General features: G+C 46.4%; 2 protein-coding genes across 3 annotated transcripts; both read left to right on the top strand.

Moving 5' to 3' along the window:
• The first annotated feature begins 26 nt into the window (after window positions 1-26).
• On the top strand, window positions 27-11,362 carry CBY1 (chibby family member 1, beta catenin antagonist). 2 transcript variants are annotated; one of them, XM_053584899.1, is made up of 5 exons: window positions 27-187; window positions 4,913-5,028; window positions 7,974-8,079; window positions 8,171-8,289; window positions 9,418-11,362. In XM_053584899.1, exons 1-5 carry the CDS (start codon window positions 61-63, stop codon window positions 9,496-9,498), a joined length of 549 nt encoding a protein of 182 aa, XP_053440874.1. In that variant the 5' UTR covers window positions 27-60; the 3' UTR covers window positions 9,499-11,362. The 2 variants fall into 2 exon arrangements, with proteins under 2 accessions (XP_053440874.1, XP_053440873.1); XM_053584898.1 differs by having other exon boundaries at window positions 9,210-11,362.
• Window positions 11,363-15,418: 4,056 nt separating this feature from the next.
• On the top strand, window positions 15,419-17,440 carry TOMM22 (translocase of outer mitochondrial membrane 22). The gene is made up of 4 exons (XM_053584900.1): window positions 15,419-15,575; window positions 15,806-15,924; window positions 16,359-16,476; window positions 16,706-17,440. The coding sequence occupies exons 1-4, from the start codon at window positions 15,459-15,461 to the stop codon at window positions 16,778-16,780; spliced, it is 429 nt and encodes a 142-aa protein (XP_053440875.1). The 5' UTR covers window positions 15,419-15,458; the 3' UTR covers window positions 16,781-17,440.
• The last annotated feature ends 1,350 nt before the right edge of the window (window positions 17,441-18,790 follow it).

Here is an 18,790-nt window from a genome sequence, read left to right as displayed (position 1 = left end):
GGACCCCGCCGCGCCGGCGCCCCCTCTGTACTTGGTGGCAGAGGCCGGGCGGGGCTGCGCATGCGCGCAGCGGGCGGGTGTCGGGGGGTCGGCGAGCCTCTGTCGCGGCGGGTTACTGGTACCCCTGGCAGGGTCTTTGGGCGGGGCTCTCGAGTGCATTTGGACCCCAGCTTCTGGGACGCCTCAGGTACGTCTCCGAGGATGGCATCGCCGGGCGGCGAGGCCTGGGTTCCCCTATGTCGCCCGGGCCTCCCCCAGAGAGGGGCTGCTGGAGCCCACAGGGACACTGGCGCCGGCCGGGCTCAGGCCAGGCAGGTCGCCTTCCTCCTCTAAGTGTGTCTCCGCGATTGTACACAGGAGTCGTAATTCCTCCTTCTAAGTCGATCGATCCTGACGGCGACTAAATGAGATCGTGAGTGTGAACGTCTGTTCACAACCGTTATTCGAGTCCAGCCGCCCTGGTGATCGTGTACCTGGAAGACCTGTACTGGGCTGGGCTCTTAACTTGGGGGACACGTGTCCCTTTGCAAATGCGATGACAGCCAAAGATCCTTCCTTTACCTTCTTGTTAATATTAAAATAAGATAATGTATTTTATGTCCTGTTGCAAACTGAAAGACTTAGTGATGTGTGATCTGTAGATGGGGACACACGATCTACTTTCCAGGGTCGTTGTGAGGATCAAATGCCACTGCTTACAAACATGAAAGCACTATGGTATCCGGTGAGCTGGGGACCATAATTATTCCCGATTACAAATAAGAAGCCAAGGCCCAGGAGAATACATGCTGGGGTCCCACTGTGGGTGAGCACAGAGTGTTGATTGGAAACCGGTGCCTTGCCCTTCATTTCCCTTATGTTGGGCTCTCTCTCCCAAGGAGTTTCACTAGGAAGAAGGCTGCCTTAGGCCAAAGGGACAGCTTGTACCTCAGGCCCACACTGATGGCCCAGAACCCAGCGATCTCACCCAGAGTTGTTTGTGGGTTATTAGATCTGACTTAAAGGCATCTAGTCCAGACCCTTCTGTAGTATGTGGATGACAGTTCTTGGCTTAAGAGTTATGAAAATTGTTGAGGTCAGGAGTGACATGTCTTTGTTAAAACCAGGGGAAGTAAGCACCTTGGCCAGGGTTTAACACATCACAGCTCACAGCAACCTCCAGCTCTTGGGTTTAGGCGATTCTCTTGCCTCAGCCTCCTGGCCACAGCTACTAGGAAGCGAAGGAAGGAGGATCACTTTAAGCCAGGAGTTCTGGGCTGCAGTGAGGTGTGATTACATCACTGCACTCCAGCTTGGGTGAAAATGTGAGACCCTGTTGCCAAGGAAAAAAGAAGAAGAAAACTCCAAAGAAACCAGTAAGCAAAAGAAAAAAAAAAAAGATTGAGAGAAGATATTTTTGATACTATACATATATAGTACATATATATAAAACAAAAGACTTGCAGCCAGTAGTATATAAAGAACCCTTACAAATCCATAAGAAAATGACAGACAAACCAATGGAAAAATGACAAAAGACTTAAGCATGTATTCATAATATGTCCAAGGGGTACATGAAAAGGTACTCAATTTAATTAGTTACTGAGACAAAGCAGATTAAACAATGCAGCCCCACTACCTACCTGCCAGAATAGGTAAAATAAAAAAGACAGAAAATGCCAGGTATTGACAAGGATCTCTTATACACCGCAGACGGGAGTATAAATTGGTATAATTGCTGTAGAAAAACATTTGGCAGTATCTATTAAAGCTAAATATATGAATGCTCTATGACTCAGTAATTCTGCCCCTAAGTATGGAACTAGAAAAACATACATATGTGTGGCTCGGTGCCTGTAGCTCCACGGCTAGGGCGCCAGTCACACACACTGGAGCTGGCAGGTTTGTATCTAGCCTGGACCAGCCAAACAATGACAACTACAACCAAAAAAAAAAAAAAATAGCTGGGTGTTGTGGTGGGCGCCTGAAGTCTCAGCTACTTGGGAGGCTGAGGCAAGAAAATCGCTTAAGCCCAAGAGTTTGAGGTTGCTGCAAGCTGTGAAGCTTTGGCACTCTACCCAAGGCGACATAATGAGACTCTGTCTCAGAAAAAAAAAAATACAAAAACCCCCCAAAACATACATATGTGAACATATCCTAGCATGTTCTTAGCAGCATATTTTTGATGATCAAAAACTAGCAACAATCCAACTGTCCATTATTTGTAGAGTAGACAAATAATTTTTTTTTTTTTTTTTTAGAGACAGAGTCTCACTTTATCGCCCTCCGTAGAGTGCTGTGGCATCACAGCCCACAGCAACCTCCACCTCCTGGGTTTAGGTGATTCTCTTGCCTCAGTCTCCCGAGTAGCTGGGATTACAGGCGCCCGCCACAATGCCCGGCTACTTTTTTGTTGCAGTTTGGCGGGGGGCTTGAACCCACCACCCTCCGTATATGGGGCGGGAGCCCTACTCACTGAGCCACAGGTGCCGCCCAACAAATAAATTTTTATATTTTCATACAGTAGAATATTGCATACATATTACAACTACATACAACAACGTGGGTAAATCTCACAAACATGATGTCGAATGTAGTAAGTCAGGTGCAAAAGAGGCCATGGTAGCCAGGCGCGGTGGCTCATGCCTGTAATCCTAGCACTCTGGGAGGCCAAGGTGAGTGGATTTCCTGAGGTCAGGAGTTTAAGACCAGCCTAAGCAAGAGTGAGACCCCATCTCTACTAAAAATAGAGAGAGGAAAAAAAACAGGTGAATGTTGTGGCAGATGCTTGTAGTCCCAGCTACTCAGAAGGCTGAGGCAGGAGGATCGCTCTAGCCCAGGAGTTTGAGGTCGTTGTGAGCTATGACGCCATGACACTCTACCCAGGGTATAGAGACTTTATCTTAAAAAGAAAAAAAAAAAAAGAGGCCATGCTGTACAAATCTGTGTATTTGTATATACAAATTTGTATATACAATATATCAAGGTGTCAGATGAGGCTTATGGGGTGCTGACATGGTCTGTATCCTGATCTGGAGGGTGGTTATGTGTGTTTGTGTAGTTAAAACTCAAGAAGACTTATGATTTGTAGACTTTTCTGTATTTTCATATTTAAATAAAAAGTTTACCTCTCCCTGCCTTTCTTCTCCCCCAAATCTGGGTGATATCAGGAAATCTGTTTAACTAGGCCTATGTCTATTACAATAAGTTACAAAGTGCTGAATGCAGGGCAGCGCCTGTGGCTCAGTCAGTAAGGCACCGGCCCCATATACCGAGGGTGGCGGGTTCAAACCCGGCCCCGGCCAAACTGCAACCAAAAAAAATAGCCGGGCGTTGTGGCAGGCGCCTGTAGTCCCAGCTACTCGGGAGGCTGAGGCAGGAGAATCGCCTAAGCCCAGGAGTTGGAGGTTGCTGTGAGCTGTGTGAAGCCACAGCACTCTACTGAGGGCCATAAAGTGAGACTCTGTCTCTACAAAAAAAAAAAAAAAAGTACTGAATGCAAATGTACAGGGTCAAGGTGCCATTGTCACCTCTGCCATGTTATGAGTCTACCTTTCCTTAAGACACTTTACCTTCCATACAGGACAGGTGATCTTTTGACATATGGACCAAGTGAGGGGTACTATTATCAATCTTCAAGTGAACTATAAGTATAGCTTAATTTCTTTAAAATGGAGTATATGCAGAGGCTATTGTGCCAAATGTGATTCTTACCACTGTAAGGACTAAGTAGAGATTGCATGCCTTATCATAGACTGTAAAGCTGGTGATGCCAACTTGTGACAAACTTACCTGTGGTTAACTTAAACTGTAGAGCAACAAAGACCTGGATTTAAATAATAGCTCCCACTCAAGACTTTAGTCTTTCTATTTTTTTTTTTTTGTGTGTGTGTGTGTGGTTTTCTTTTGGCCGGGGCTAGGTTTGAACCTGCCACCTCCGGCATATGGAACCGGCGCCCTACTCCTTGAGCCACAGGCGCTGCCCAAGACCTTAGTCTTTCTAAACCTCATCTGTCAAATGGGGAGAATAAAAGGACTAATCAAAGGGGAGATGTAAGTTAAATGAATTATTGCATGTACAGATCTAGCGTATAATGAGCATTCGATACCAGGTGTCTTAATCCATTTTCTGTTGCTATAACAGAATACCACAGTCTGGGTTGGTCCCTGTGGCTCAAGCAGTTAAAGTGCCAGCCACATATACCTGAGCTGGTAGATTTGAATCCAGCCTGGGCCCTCCAAACAACAATGATGGCTGCAACCAAAAAATAGCCAAGCATTGTGGCAGGCACCTGTAGTCCCAGATACTTGGGAGGCGGAGGCAGGAGAATCGCTTGAGCCCAGGAGTTGGAGGTTCCTGTGAGCTGTGATGCCACGGCACTCTACCCAGGGCGACAGCTTGAGGCTCTGTCTCAAAAAATAAAAAAAAAAGAATACCACAGTCTGGGTAATTTATAAAGAAGCAATTCAATTGGCTCTCAGTTCTGGAGGCCAGTTAAAGGTTGGCTGTGAGCCAATTGATATCAGGAAATCTGTTTCTTTGGGAAGTCCAAGGGCATGGACTTTGATGAGGGTCATCCTGTGGTAGAAGGCATCACATGTTGAGTGTATATGAAGACAGAAAGAGAATGGCTGCCAAACATATCCTTTTATCAAGAGCTCACTCCCGAGTAACTAACCTATTCCCATGATAATGGCATTAATCCATTCATGAGGGTAGAGCGCTCGTGGCCCAGTTACCCCTTAAAGGTCTCACCTTTAAAAGCCATTTTTAAGGACAATTAAATTCCAACATGAGTTTTGGTGGGCACATACAAACCATAGCACCAGGATTGTTGATAGCAATGTAATAAACTGTGTTTTCATGATTTAAGGACAATAGCATAAGGTCACTGATCCAACTATTTGTACCCCTGACTTTTTCTGACCCTAGGAGAAGGGCACACTGGTTTTTCCTTTATCAGGCCAAAGATGCCTCTCTTTGGGAATACATTCAGTCCGAAAAAGACGCCTCCTCGGAAGTCTGCTTCTCTCTCCAACCTGCATTCTGTGAGTGTCACTATTGGGGTCAACTGGTGTGCAGTATGACTAGAGTACCAAGTGTGGTCTCTAAGTGGAAAGCGTGTTCCTAAGAGGGCATCTTTCCAATTCATGTCATTGCCATTGCTAAAAGCATTTTGGAGCTCCCGTATAGAAATTGTTGTCAGAGTTTATTCAACAACCTAATGCAACAGGCAATCTCTTTATGATTTTTGGCCACAAAGAATATTATCCAATTTGATGTCCACTTTCTTCCCAAGACTTGGCCAAGAATTGATTTGAATCATTTTAAGAATCAAATTCACTCTCAAAGAATGATGATTTGCCACTATTAATGGCATTCAAATGGATACATACCAGCTCTTAAAACAGTTTCAAAAGAGATGCTCCAAAAATTTTGAGACCAATGACAATAGCATTACAATAAATGATAACTTTCCAAACAACTTACTACCCACTTGAACATATACACTCTTGAATTTAAAAAATTGTATAATGTAGGCTCAGCACCCTTAGCACAGTGGTTACGGCACCAGCCACATACACTGAGGGAGGCAGGTTCAAACCTGGTCCAGGCCAGCTAATCAACTGCAACAAAAAAATAGCCGGGTGTTGTGGCAGGCACCTGTAATCCCAGCTACTTGGGAGGCTGAGGCAAGAGAATTGCTTAAGCCCAAGAGTTGGAGGTTGCTGTGAACGCAGCACTCTACTGAGGGCAACATAGTGAGATTCTGTCTCAAAAGAAAAAAAATTATATAACGTAAAGGCATACCACATGGAAATCACTTTCTATTCCCAGCTATCAGATGCCTGCCCTCCATCCTTGGCAGATCCCATATACACAATCACCCTCATTTTTTTCTGGAAGTCTTCTGAGCATCTGTGACCAAATACTGGGTTCTTAATCTCTACCATAATCCTATCTGCTATTCCTTGCTGTCACACACCAATAGCTATCCTGGTTTCTCTGACCTTTTCCTGCAGAGCTACTTCTCCACAGGTGAGTAGAGTAGAGCAGCCAGGCTGTTAGGGCTGAGCATTAACTCCAGCTTTCGGGTCATGGGGTCCACTGTCTCTAGTCCCCAGCTAAACCCATAGTGGGGGGCAGGCCCACTGTGCCGGGGCTTGGCATGCTGTGAAGCAGGCCAGGCGGAGGCCTGGGGTCTCAGTTTCCAGTGCCCACAGACCTTGAAGCACCTTTTCCTCCCTGCTGTGTGTCAAATGAATGAACAGTGTTTGAGGCAGGTGGACTGCTTGAGCTAAGGAGTTCAAGACCAGCCTGAGTAAGAGCAAAGTCTTGTTCTTACTCTGGCTCTACTAAAAATAGAAAAATTGTCCGAGCATAGTGGCTTATGCCTGTAATCCTAGCGCTCTGGGAAGCCGAGGCAGGTAGATTGCTTGAGCTCAGGAGTTTGAGACCAGCCTGAGCAAGAGGGAGACCCAATCTCTGAAATTAGCTGGGCATGTGGCAGGCATCTGTAGTCCCAGCTACTTAGGAGGCTGAGGGAAGAGGATTGCTTGAGCCCAAAAGTTTGAGGTTGCCGGGGGCTATGATGCTGTATCATTCTACCAAGAGCAACAAAGTGAGACTCTGTCTCTAAATAAATAAATAGATAAATGATAGATAAATAAATAAATAAAATAGAAAAATTAGCCAGCCATTGTCCCAGGCACCTATCTACATAAGTGGATTAAGGAGAGGAGAGGAAAAATCAAATCCTTGCTTTCATGGAGCAAATATTTTAATGGAGAAGTGGACAGAAAATAAGTTTATATTAGATAGTGATAAGTGCTGTAGAAAAAATAATGAGGGAAGGCTTTGGGTAGGGAGTGGCCGGGCAGTAGAAATGGTGGTGTCATTTTAAATAGAAAGGTCAAGGAAGGCCTAACTGAGAAAGGGACACTGAAGCATATACCTGAGGGACTCCTCCTCTGGAGCTGCTCTTGAGGCAGGGATGGTCACATTCATTGCTGAATACCCAGCACCTAGTCCTGACTCAGGGTGGGTGCTCAGCAAGTTGGATAAATGAACACATAAACTGCACTGTCACACATCACAAAAGCAACTACTTACTACTACTATTGGGTGTTAGGTGTTATGCCTTTTCCATGACATATTAACATATTAAACTGAAGGTGTAAGGGGCTGGACTGGGGACTGGGATGAAGGCCTTTCAGGAAAAGGGAACAGCCTGCTCATTGCTTGGAGGCATCCTGTGCCACGTAGGCCTCGATCAGTAGCCAGCACAGACCTGCTGAGGGGCTCCATATGTATTAAGCAGATGGTACCCTAGGTAGGGGCTTATGACATTTAAAAAGAATTTTTAACTTTATTAAAAATTTAGCATTGGATTCCTTAAACTATTAAGTGTGTAGTAGATGTAAAATAATCCAGCTTACATATTTTAGCACATGTATCTTCTCTCTAGTAATTAAAATTTTTTTTGTATATTATTTGATTCTCTGGCCCTTGTTTATTTATTTATTTATTTATTTATTTATTTTTGAGCCAGAGCCTCAGGCTGTCGCCCTGGGTAGAATGCCATGGCATCACAGCTCACAGTAACCTCCAACTCCTGGGCTTAAGCAATTCTCTTGCCTCAGCCTCCTAAGTACCTGGGACTACAGCCTCCCAAGTACCTGGGACTACAGCCTGCCACAACTCCCGGCTATTTTTTTTTTTTTTTTTTTGGTTGTAGTTGTCATTGTTATTTGTCAGGCCCGGGCTGGGTTTGAACCCGCCAGCTCTGGTGTACGTGGCTGGCTCCTTAGCTGCTTGAACTACAGGCACTGAGCCGATTTTCTGGCCCTTTAAAAAATCATTGAAGGTGTCTGGCAGTGATTAGAAAAAAGAAATGAGTTGTTGGGGATCACAGAGTTAGCGGAAGAGGAGCTGGGACCAGGGCCCACATTCTGTCGTCTGCTGAAGCTGTTACATGGTGTCTCGCCCTCAGCTGGATCGGTCAACCCGGGAGGTGGAGCTGGGCCTTGACTATGGAACCCCAACTATGAACCTGGCGGGGCAAAGCCTGAAGTTTGAAAATGGCCAGTGGATAGCAGGTGGGCTGCATTTCTTACCATTTTGTTAAACAAGATTGTAGAAGGAAACCCCTACCTACTAGTTTGACCACTGGTTCTGGCCTTCCTCCAGAGACAGGGATTAGTGGAGGCGTGGACCGGAGGGAGGCTCAGCGCCTTCGCAGGCGGAACCAGCAACTTGAAGAAGAGAACAATCTCTTGCGGCTGAAAGTGGACATCCTGCTAGACATGGTGAGGCAGGTCCCGGGGACGGGAGGACCGGGTTCCCCTTTTGGGGAGGCTCCTCTTTGAGTCATTTAAACAGCTGTTTCCCCAGTGCCAGTCGACCCAGGTATGTCACCTTGTGTGCAGAGATGCACACACAAAAATAAGACACAGTCCCTACTCTCAAGGGCTGACAGCAGAGGAAATGGACAGCAACATAATTACAGTGCCTGTGACAAGGGCAGAAGTTAGGGTCTGGTGTAGGACATGAGAGATTGATCTTGTCAAATAGGGATTGCTTTCCAGAGGAAGGGATATTTAAACTGAAGGTATAAGGGGCTGGACTGGGGGCTGGGATGAAGGCCTTTCAGGAAAAAGGAACAGCCTGCTCATTGCTTGGAGGCATCCTGTGCCAAGTAGGCCTCGATCAGTAGCCAGCACAGACCTGCTGAGGGGCCCATACTATGCTAGCATAGGTTGTTTGTGGCTGTTGGAAACCCGGCAGCCTGGCTAGAGGAGCATGTGAGGGCCGCGTGAGAGGGGAGCACACGCTGGTGGTTAAGAGCGGGACGGCCTGGGTTTCTTGCCCAGCTCCACTTCTGGCTAATTGCTCTGCAATTCAGCTTCTTCAGCAGTGAGATGGGAATAACAGTCTCCACCTCCCAGTGAGTTGGTACGTGGAGAGAACCCAGCAGAGTGCATTGCTCGGCGAGCGTGGCCCTTAGTTCACAGAAAGCTGACCTGTTTTTTATAGAGTTGATGTCTCTCCGTCCCTCTCTTGAGTGTGGCCCACCTTCTAAAGTCCATTAAAACATCCTGATGAGGAACATGGCATTCTTTTTCAAGACTTTCCCCCCTTAAATTGCCATTATGTGAGCTACGGAAGCAACTTAATCTCTAATGCCTTAGCCTTTGAATCACCAATATCTATCTTTTTCATCTTTGAGGCCTGCTGCCCTTTACACAGAGTGTGCCATGTCATCATAGATGACAAATTGCTGACAGAGTGGATCGTGGTCCTGGGTTGTGATTACAGAGGGTCCCCATCGTGGAGGACAGTGGTGTGAGAGAAATGGCAGGCAGGGGCTTTTCTCCCCTCAGCGCATAGGGACAGCCCAGCAATGTCCTTTATAACAGCTGCTGCTGTCCTTTCAGCTTTCACAGACCACTGCTGAGTCCCATTTAATGGAGAAGGAATTGGATGAACTGAAGAGTGTCAGCCAGAGGAGAAAATGAAGACCTCAGAAACTGTCATTAGGAGAGCAGGGACCAAAAGGGACAAAGTCACTAATTGGGGAAGTCTAGGATGTGGCTGAGCAGGGTTTTTTTGTTTCTTTGTTTGTTTTTTAAGCCAAACTAGTGTATTAGGTCCTGTGAGAGAGTGTCACCTCACCCTGGGTTGCCAGTAGGAAGGTGTGTGTGATGGAGGAGACCAAGATTCCAGACCAGACCAGAGTGGTGACTAGCAAGGTGCTCCAGGTGCTCCACAGCCTCGGGATGCCAGGCTGTAACCAGACCTCGGGGAGCCTTTAGGTGCTCGCTACACACGTTAAGCAGACAAGTGCACATGTCCCAGAATCACTCCACTGGACACTGTTGGGACAGGCAGCTGAGTTCATCATCTTACACCTTTACCTGGTGTTTGGGGGGTGGCACCAGTTCTACAGAGCCCTGTTGAGGGGTTCTCAGATGAGTGGCTCTTTTGGTTCTCTGCCCCTTAGGCCACTCTCTCTGCCTTGAAAGAATTGCTTCCCAAATCCACGACCCCCTTTGACTTCAGCTTCCCAGCAGCAAACACCAGCCTTTCGTGACAACAAGGTATTTTTGTGCTCCTTTTCTATGTACACTACTATTTTATTAAACGATGTTAAAATAATTGGTGGCCAAAATGACTGAAAAAGAAGCATGAGTTCCTCAAGCAGTAAATGGAGCCCAGAGTCTAAGTTTATATTGCTGTATCAGAAGACAATGTCACCCTCGTGGGAGGGTATTCCAGCTTCTCTGGAATACTGGCAAAAGCCCACCTGATATGGAACAACGTCTGTCTGCTCCAATTCCCCTGCCCTCCTGCTCCAGGGAGTCAGGACCAACCAGGACCTGTCAGGGACCTATAGTTGATGTGGGAATTTGTGCCTGAGCCAGTGTGAGCTGGACTTCCTCTGTTGGAGGAGAGAATCCAGTGTCCTAAATCAAGCAGGAGCGTGGGGGCATATTTGGATATCACGATGATACAGATCTCCCCACCACAACTGGCACATTAAGGGCCAGAGCCAGGGACCCTAAACATCCTGTGGTAGATGGGACAATTCTGCAGTGAAAAAGGACTTTGGGTATTCAGGGAAGCAAGGCATTGTGGACTGTAAACAGAGGATGCTGTGATCCAACTGGTTTTTGAAAAGGATCCCTGTGGGTGCTGTGTGGCGACAGTTGACTGAAGTAGAGAAAGTGGCCCCAAGTAGAGAAAGTGAAGTGGACAGATTCTGGATGGGACTTGAACATGGAACCCACCAGTGTTTGCTGATGGTTTCAGGGTGTGAGACAATTAAAGGATAATCCTATTAAGGCCTCTAGAAGAAAGTGGAAAATATCACCTACATTTCACCTCCCTAACCCCAGCTCTCTCCGGGCCTTTTGTTTTGTTTTTCTTTTGAGATACTATATGTATACGTACAAGATCTTACCTATTTAGTAAGATATATCCTTCAGGTTCTGGCTAAAATTCTTCCTCCTCAGAGACTTTATTAACCACATTTACCACTTATGAAGGGCTCCCAAGCAAATAGTGCTGTTTCCTTGACATCATCTCTTGTAATCACTGTAACAACTTTGTGAATTTTTGTGCTGAGCATCAGATTAGAAAAGGAACTGTGACTTGGTGGCGCCAGCCCCATATGCTGAGGGTGGCAGGTTCAAACCCGGCCCCAACCAAACTGCCAAAAAAAAAAAAAAAATAGCTGGGCATTCTAGTGGGTGCCTGTAGTCCCAGGTACTCAGGAGGCTGAGGCAAGAGAATGGCTTAAGCCTAGGAGTTAAGAGGTTGCTGTGAGCTGTGATGCTACAGCACTCTACCGAGGGCAATAAAGTGAAACTCTGTCTCTAAAAAAAAAAAAAAAAAAGAAAAAAAAAGAAAAGGACTGTCACTGCAGAGCAGAAATAGAAAGTTGTGAGGGAGTGAGTGCAGGATTAGAGGCAATAATCAGGAAATCTTTTGGTTCGGGTCCTAGCAAGTGGGTTTGTACATAATACCATGGTATAGGTATGGGTGAAGTTGCATCTTTTTAATGGGAGGGGCTTAGAGCTTTTATAAGATTCTCAGAGGGATCTATCCTCCCTGCCCCATTAAGAACTACTGCAGTACCAGTTTCAAATTCTGCCAGGACTGAAATAGGAAGGTGAAAATCTTGGACTTAAGTGGCAAGGAATCCAGGGATCTAGGATACCCTTCCCCCACCCAATAGCGGAGTTAATATGACTTCTAGCCTGAGGCATCACCACTCACTTGCTAGCACCCTAATTTGTCCCCTTGTCCATTGACATGACCTTTGGCCTGGCACCAGTCTCACCATGTCATCTTTCCTGTTGAGTCTTTCTCCTTGAAACCTTTAGTGATGTCATACTTCTCTGGTTTTTGTCCTCCTCGCCCAACCTTTCAATGTCTGATTTTATAGGGCTCTGCCCTGTGTCTTCTGTTCTCTCTCTGCCTTTTCTAGCTTATCTCACCTACTCCCAAGGTTTTTTGTTGTTGTTGAGACAGAATCCCACTCTATTCCCTGAGCAGAGTGCAATGGTGTCATAGCTCATTGCAACCTCAGACTCGGGCTATGGGTATCACCATGACACCTGGATGGGTTTTTTTTTTTTCATTTTTTTAGGAGTCAGGGTCTCACTCTCCCTTAGGCAAGTCTCCAACTCCTGAGCTCAAGCAATGCTCCCTCCTTAGCCTCTCACAGTGCTACTCCCAAGGTTTTGAATACTCTGCAAAGGCCAGGCATGGTGGCTCACGCCTGTAATCTTAGTGCTCTGGGAGGTCAAGGTGGGTGGATTGCCCTGAGCTCAGAGGTTTGAGACCAGCCTGAGCCAGAGTGAGACCCGTCTCTACAAAAAAAAAAAAAAAAAGCTGGGTGTTGTGGTGGGTGCTGAGGCAAGAGAATCACTTAAGCCCAAGAGTTGGAGGTTCCTGTGAGCTATGATGCCACAGCACTCTACCAAGGGCCACAAAGTGAAACTCTGTCTCAATAAAAAATAAATAAATGAATACTCTGCATGGCATGCGTCCCAATGTTTTCTCTTATCCCTTGGTAACTATAATTACTGAAAGAATTCTTTAGTCTTAAACATAGTTTTTGTTAAAAAAAAAAAAAAAGTCATGTATTGCTCTAATAAGCAAAATTGGTTTTCCTAAAACTTCTTTTTTTTTTTTTTTAAATGTATTTTATTTTATTTATTTATTTTTTTTGTAGAGACAGAGTCTCACTTTCTGGCCCTTGGTAGAGTGCCGTGGCCTCACACAGCTCACAGCAACCTCCAACTCCTGGGCTTAAGTGATTCTCCTGCCTCAGCCTCCCGAGTAGCCAGGACCACAGGCACCCGCCACAGTGCCCGGCTATTTTTTGGCTGCAGTTTGGCCGGGGCTGGGTTTGAACCCGCCACCCTCGGTATATGGGGCCGGCACCCTACCGACTGAGCCACAGGCGCCGCCCTTCCTAAAACTTCTTTACATTAGCATTGTGAACTACTTTCCACTTGGAGTCATCAGTGTCTGAGCTAACAATGTAAGATCCCCTCGGATGGCACCTGTGGCTCAGTGGGTAGGGCGCTGGCCCCATGTACCAGGGGTGGCGGGTTTGAACCCCGCCCAGGCCAAACTACAACAAAAAATAGCGGGCGCCTGTAGTCCCAGCTACTTGGGAGGCTGAGGCAAGAGAATGGCTTAAGCCCAGGAGTTTGAGGTTGCCATGAGCTGCGACGCCACAGCACTCTACTGAGGGCACTAAAGTGGGACTCTGTCTCAAAAAAAAAAAAAAAAAAAACAATGTAAGATCCCCTCCATCATCAGTGCTGTTGGTCTTTTTTAGAGAAACCACAAAAGAACTAAAAGGCATTGTTACTGGGCTCTTAAGCTTCCCTCAAATGTATACAGATCTAACATACTTTAAAAAATAAATTTTTTTTTTGAGACATAATCACTTTGTCGCCCCCGGGTAGAGTGCTGTGACGTCATAGCTCACAGTAACCTCAGACTACTGGGCTCAAGTGATTCTCTTGCCTCAGCCTCCCAAGTAGCTGGGAGTACAAGTGTGAGCCACCAAGCCTGGCCCCCCAATAAACTTTTTAATGCCTATAAAAACATAATTCATAAGTGTACACCTTGATGAAATAGTCAAAATGAATGTACCCAGGTACATAGCAACTGGGTCAAGAAATACACATAGAATGTTAAAAGCATCCAGAAGCCACTTTCCTGCCCCTTTCCAAAAATCACTTCCCCTTCCTCTTCAAAGGGAATCACTATCCTGACTTCTCAGATTGCTTTTGCCTGTTTTTGAACTTTATATAATGGAATCGTGCTGTAGGTCACCTTTTGTGACAGGAAAACTTTCTCATAGAGCTTCTCTGTGCAAAGATGGAAAGAACTGAGACACTATCAGGAGAAATTGTGAGTTCCTGTGCCCCACTGATGTATGTAAGCATGGAACAAAGACATGTTACTACCATGTCACACGTCAGATAAGCGTTTGGACTGTAATCCTGGGAGTCTCAGACTCCACAATCAGTTGGTTAAAGGTGTTTATCAAATTACCCTGTGGTAATAAATTGTGGGGCACATTATAAAAAACATTAATATCCACCATATAGGCAAAAAATGAAAATATGGGTAATACTTAATGCTGGGGAAAGTGGGGGGATACTTCCGTTTACTATATATATTTTTTATTTTATTTTAATTTTTTTTTAGAGACAGACTCTCATTTTGTCGCCCTCGGTAGAGTGCCGTACCATCACAGCTCACAGCAACCTGGGCTTAGGTGATTCTCTTGCCTCAGCCTCCCGAGTAGCTGGGACTACAGGCGCCCGCCGTAACACCCGGCTATTGTTTTGTTGCAGTTTGGCCGGCGCCGGGTTTGAACCCGCCACCCTCGGTATATGGGGCCAGCGCCCTATCCACTGAGCCACAGGCGTCGCCCTTACTATCCTATTTGAAAGTATATAATTCTTTGCAGGGCAGTTAGCTAGCTAATACCTAACAAAATTTTACAGGTGCATACTTTCTGACCTGCACACCCACTTACAGAAATCTAGCTTCTAGAAATGCTTGCAGCAGCCTTGCACGGTGTGTTTCCTAAAATGGGGATAGTAGTGGCTACCTCAACAGCTGTCATCAAGATTGAATGAGTATACACCACACACACGACCGCACACCCTCACACCAGCGTTAACTCTTACCGTTGTTTTAGTACACTGGGATGGTTTACTTGATGTTTTCCCAATCACTAATTTATTCCTACCAAATAATGCACTCCTCAGGAAAAAGAAACTGCGTTCGCGTTTCTAAAAGTATGACCCTAGGGAGGCCCGTTAAAATGCAGGTTTCTAAAAAAAAAAATAAATAAAATAAATGCAGGTTTCTGGGCCCGCCCTACATCCCCGGAACAGAATTCTCGCGGAAGCGCCCCTCTACCCTAGCGACTTCACCAGTTGTTTCTTTTTTTTTTTTTGTAGAGACAGAGTCTCACTTTATGGCCCTCGGTAGAGTGCCGTGGCCTCACACAGCTCACAGCAACCTCCAACTCCTGGGCTTAAAGTGATTCTCTTGCTTCAGCCTCCCGAGTAGCTGGGACCACAGGCGCCCGCCACAACGCCCGGCTATTTTTTGGTTGCAGTTCAGCCGGGGCCGGGTTTGAACCCGCCACCCTCAGTATATGGGGCCGGAGCCTTACCGACTGAGCCACAGGCGCCGCTCCCCCAGTTGTTTCTTAAGCCCACTAATGAAGACGAGTTAGAAGCCCAGGGTAAGACGACTGAAGTCCCGACAGGAGTGCAGCTGTGGCCTGACAGGCTGCACAGACTTGGAGGACCTGCAGGCCAGAGAGCGCCGCTCTCTACAGCTCCTGCGTCTCGTCTCCCGGAAGGGCGGCTCTGTCCGCCTGTCTGCAGCGCTCGCCGGCTCTTTTCCGCTTCCGGTGTCTCCTACATCCATGGCTGCTGCCGCTGTTCCCTCGGGCGCTGGGGAGCCCTCGTCCCCGGACGAATTGCTCCCAAAAGGTGACGTAGAGAAGACTGAAGAAGAGCTGGAAGAGGACGATGACGACGAGGTGCTAGGGCCCTGCAGGGTGCAAGGCGGGGAGCGGGCCCGCGGGTCTGGGCTCCGCGTGCTGCGAGATCGGGGCAAAGGCGGCTCTTCGGGAGGCGGGGTTGGAGCCCCGCTGGGCCCGGGTGTGCTGTAGGTCAGGGCGGGGGGGGCGGTCGACGTCTCTCGGCGCCGAAGCGGGCCCAGGAGTGGATGCCCCTGCTTCTGCCAAGACCGGTTCCTCTTCCGCTACAGCTAGATGAGACCCTGTCGGAGAGACTATGGGGTCTGACGGAGATGTTCCCGGAGAGGGTTCGTTCCGCAGCCGGAGCCACTTTTGATCTCTCCCTCTTTGTGGCTCAAAAAATGTACAGGTAAGAAAAGAAGGCACAGACACTGGGAGTGTACATGAAGGGGCGGTGGTGCTGTGAAAGAACACGGGTTTTGGAACAGCAGACCTGAGTTCGAGTGACCTTGGGCTAGTTGTATCCTTTCTGAGTCTAAATTTCCTCTTCTGTACGGTGAGGATTCTTACCTGGCAGAATCCAGGTAAGGGATTGGGAACCATTTAAGATTATTTGAGCTGACTAATGTGTAAGCTGCTTTGTAAGAACTCAGGAGAATGCTGAGTTCTGCAATTACTAGATAATACTGCTACCAAAACTGCTCTGCCTCTGTATTTTAGGAGTTTGATGCAAGGAATGTGTGGAATATATTTATCAAAAAATTTGGAGTATCAAGTTTTGGTTACTGGTTTGTTCTTAACTGTTTTTGTTTGCATCTCTCTGTGCTCACCCTCCCTTTGCAGGTTTTCCAGGGCAGCCTTATGGATTGGGACCACCTCCTTTATGATCCTAGTTCTTCCTGTTGTCTTTGAGACTGAGAAGTTGCAAATGGAGCAACAGCAACAACTGCAGCAGCGGCAGGTAAGTGCAGACCTGTGTTTTTTGCCAGTGGTGGTGACACAAGTTAGGCGTTATTTCTCAGGCACCTAAGTAAGTTGTGGGTAAGGATTGGGATCCAGCCCTATACTTTTAGGTGCCCAATTGGTATTCTCAACATTGTTTTTGTAGACCTTGTCTGCCCCATCAGGTATAATGAAAATGAGATCTCTGGGTCTGTACAATGCCTTATATTCCTCCTTTTCTTTTCCAGATACTTCTAGGGCCTAACACAGGGCTGTCTGGAGGAATGCCAGGGGCTCTACCTTCACTTCCTGGGAAGATCTAGATTGTTACTACTATATTGGTGGGAGAAGTTCAAAATTCAATAGTATTTGAACTGCTGATTATTTTGATTATTTTTTTTTTTTTTTAACTTTGGCACATTGATCTATCTAAACCTGGGGGTAGGGAAATTCTCCCCACATTGTCTCATGGATAGACTGTCAACTTGCAACTGTACCCTCCACGATATCCTGACTTATATTTTCTGTCCTCACTCTGATAGCAGAGTGCAGCCATGCAGATGGTTATTCCAGCTCTGGCCAAGTCATCCCTTTGACTAAATAGTTTCTAACCAGAAGACCTCACTATCCCATTGTGGGGTTAGGAACTGATGCCAGTGGGAGGGATGTATCCCTGACCATTAATGACTTCTTTTTTTGGAAAAGAATGGTGATGTCTGGGAGGGACATGCACACAGTATCAAACAAGCAAAACGCATTGCAACTGTCATGTAAAGCGGCCACTATGAATCCCTGTATGTGTTGGAGAGGAGAAACGCCGGCTGCAGCTTCAGCCACAAGATGGGGACTGTGGAAGACAGAGCAGGAGCTCTGCACATTTTGGCTATTAGACTTATGTGTGTAAAAAAACAAACAAACGCTTACTTTTTGTATTTAAACATTAAAAATTATTCCAATGAAAAGTGTCATTCACATGCTTGTGATAAGTACCTCAAAATTACTTAGACCATTTTAGAAAGTCAGACACATGGGGCAGTGCCTGTGGCTCAGTGAATAGGGCACCAGCCCCATATACAGAAGGTGGTGGGTTCGAACCCAGCCCTGGCCAAATTGCAACAAAAAAATAGCCGAGCGTTGTGGCAGGCACCTGTAGTCCCAGCTACTCGGGAGGCTGTAGCAAGAGAAACACCTAAGCCCAAGAGCTGGAGGTTGCTGTGAGCTGTAATGCCACGGCATTCTACCGAGGGCGACAAAGTGAGAGACTCCGTCTCTTAAAAAAAAAAAAAAAGCCAGACACATGTACTGCCCCATGTATTTTCTCCCTGAATCAGCACCTCCATCTTAATACTGATTCACCTCATAGGCCCAAGTTTCCAAAATCAAGCAAGAAAATTCTTTTGCCCAACTATTTTTTATTTTTTTGAGACAGTCTTATTTTATCACCCTCCGTAAAGTGCCCTGGCGCCAGCAATCTCAAACTCCTGGACTCACATAATCCTCTTGCTTCAGCCTCCCAAGTAGCTGAGATTACAGGTCTGAGCCAGAATGCCCAGCTGTTTTTAGAGACAGGGTCTCACTCTGTTCTCGAACTAAGTTCAAGCAATCCACTTGCCTCTGACTATCTCTTAATAGAAGTCTGCCTTGAATTCAGGCAATCGCTTTCACACCCACCAGCCTAAACAAAGGGGATTTTAAGGTTACAAACATTTGTAGAAAGTAACAGTGTTGACTGACTTCCAGTCTAGGGGCTAGGGAAAGAGTTGCAAATTAGAAAATGGGTTTTATGACTGAGGAGTTTTTTTCCTTAAGGGATTAACGAGATGAGCCACTGATGACACATCTTTGTGAACTCTGCAGTTTGGGGGAGGCAGGGAGTCTTGCAGGAGCACATTGCTACAATTATAGCTCACTGTAACTGCAAACTGGGCTCAAGTGATCTTCCTCAGCTTCCCAGTAGCTGAGGCTATAGATATGTACCACTCTGCCCAGCTAATTTTCTCTTTGTAGAAATGAAGGTCTTACTATGTTGGCCTGGCTCAGTTTTTCCATTTAACACAAATTTTTATTGACTATTGTGCTCATAATGGCACTAAGCCTTTTGTTTTGTTTTTTGGCCAGGGCCGGGTTTAAACCCGCCACCTCCAGTATATGGGGCTGGCACCCTACTCCTTGAGCCACAGGCCCCGCCCGCTACTAAGCCTTTTATATGGATTATTTATCAGAACAGTACTATAGAATTTTGGAAGTGGTATTCTCATTTTATAGAGGAGGAAACAGCCTCAGAAAATTGCACAATGTCACACAGTAAGTGCTGGGCCTGGATTCAAATTCAG

The sequence above is a fragment of the Nycticebus coucang genome, chromosome 3 (genome assembly GCF_027406575.1).
Source record: "Nycticebus coucang isolate mNycCou1 chromosome 3, mNycCou1.pri, whole genome shotgun sequence".
In the NCBI taxonomy this organism is placed as follows: domain Eukaryota; kingdom Metazoa; phylum Chordata; class Mammalia; order Primates; family Lorisidae; genus Nycticebus; species Nycticebus coucang.
Note: the sequence above shows the minus strand (reverse complement) of the source record. Positions and strands in the feature narration are given on the sequence as shown.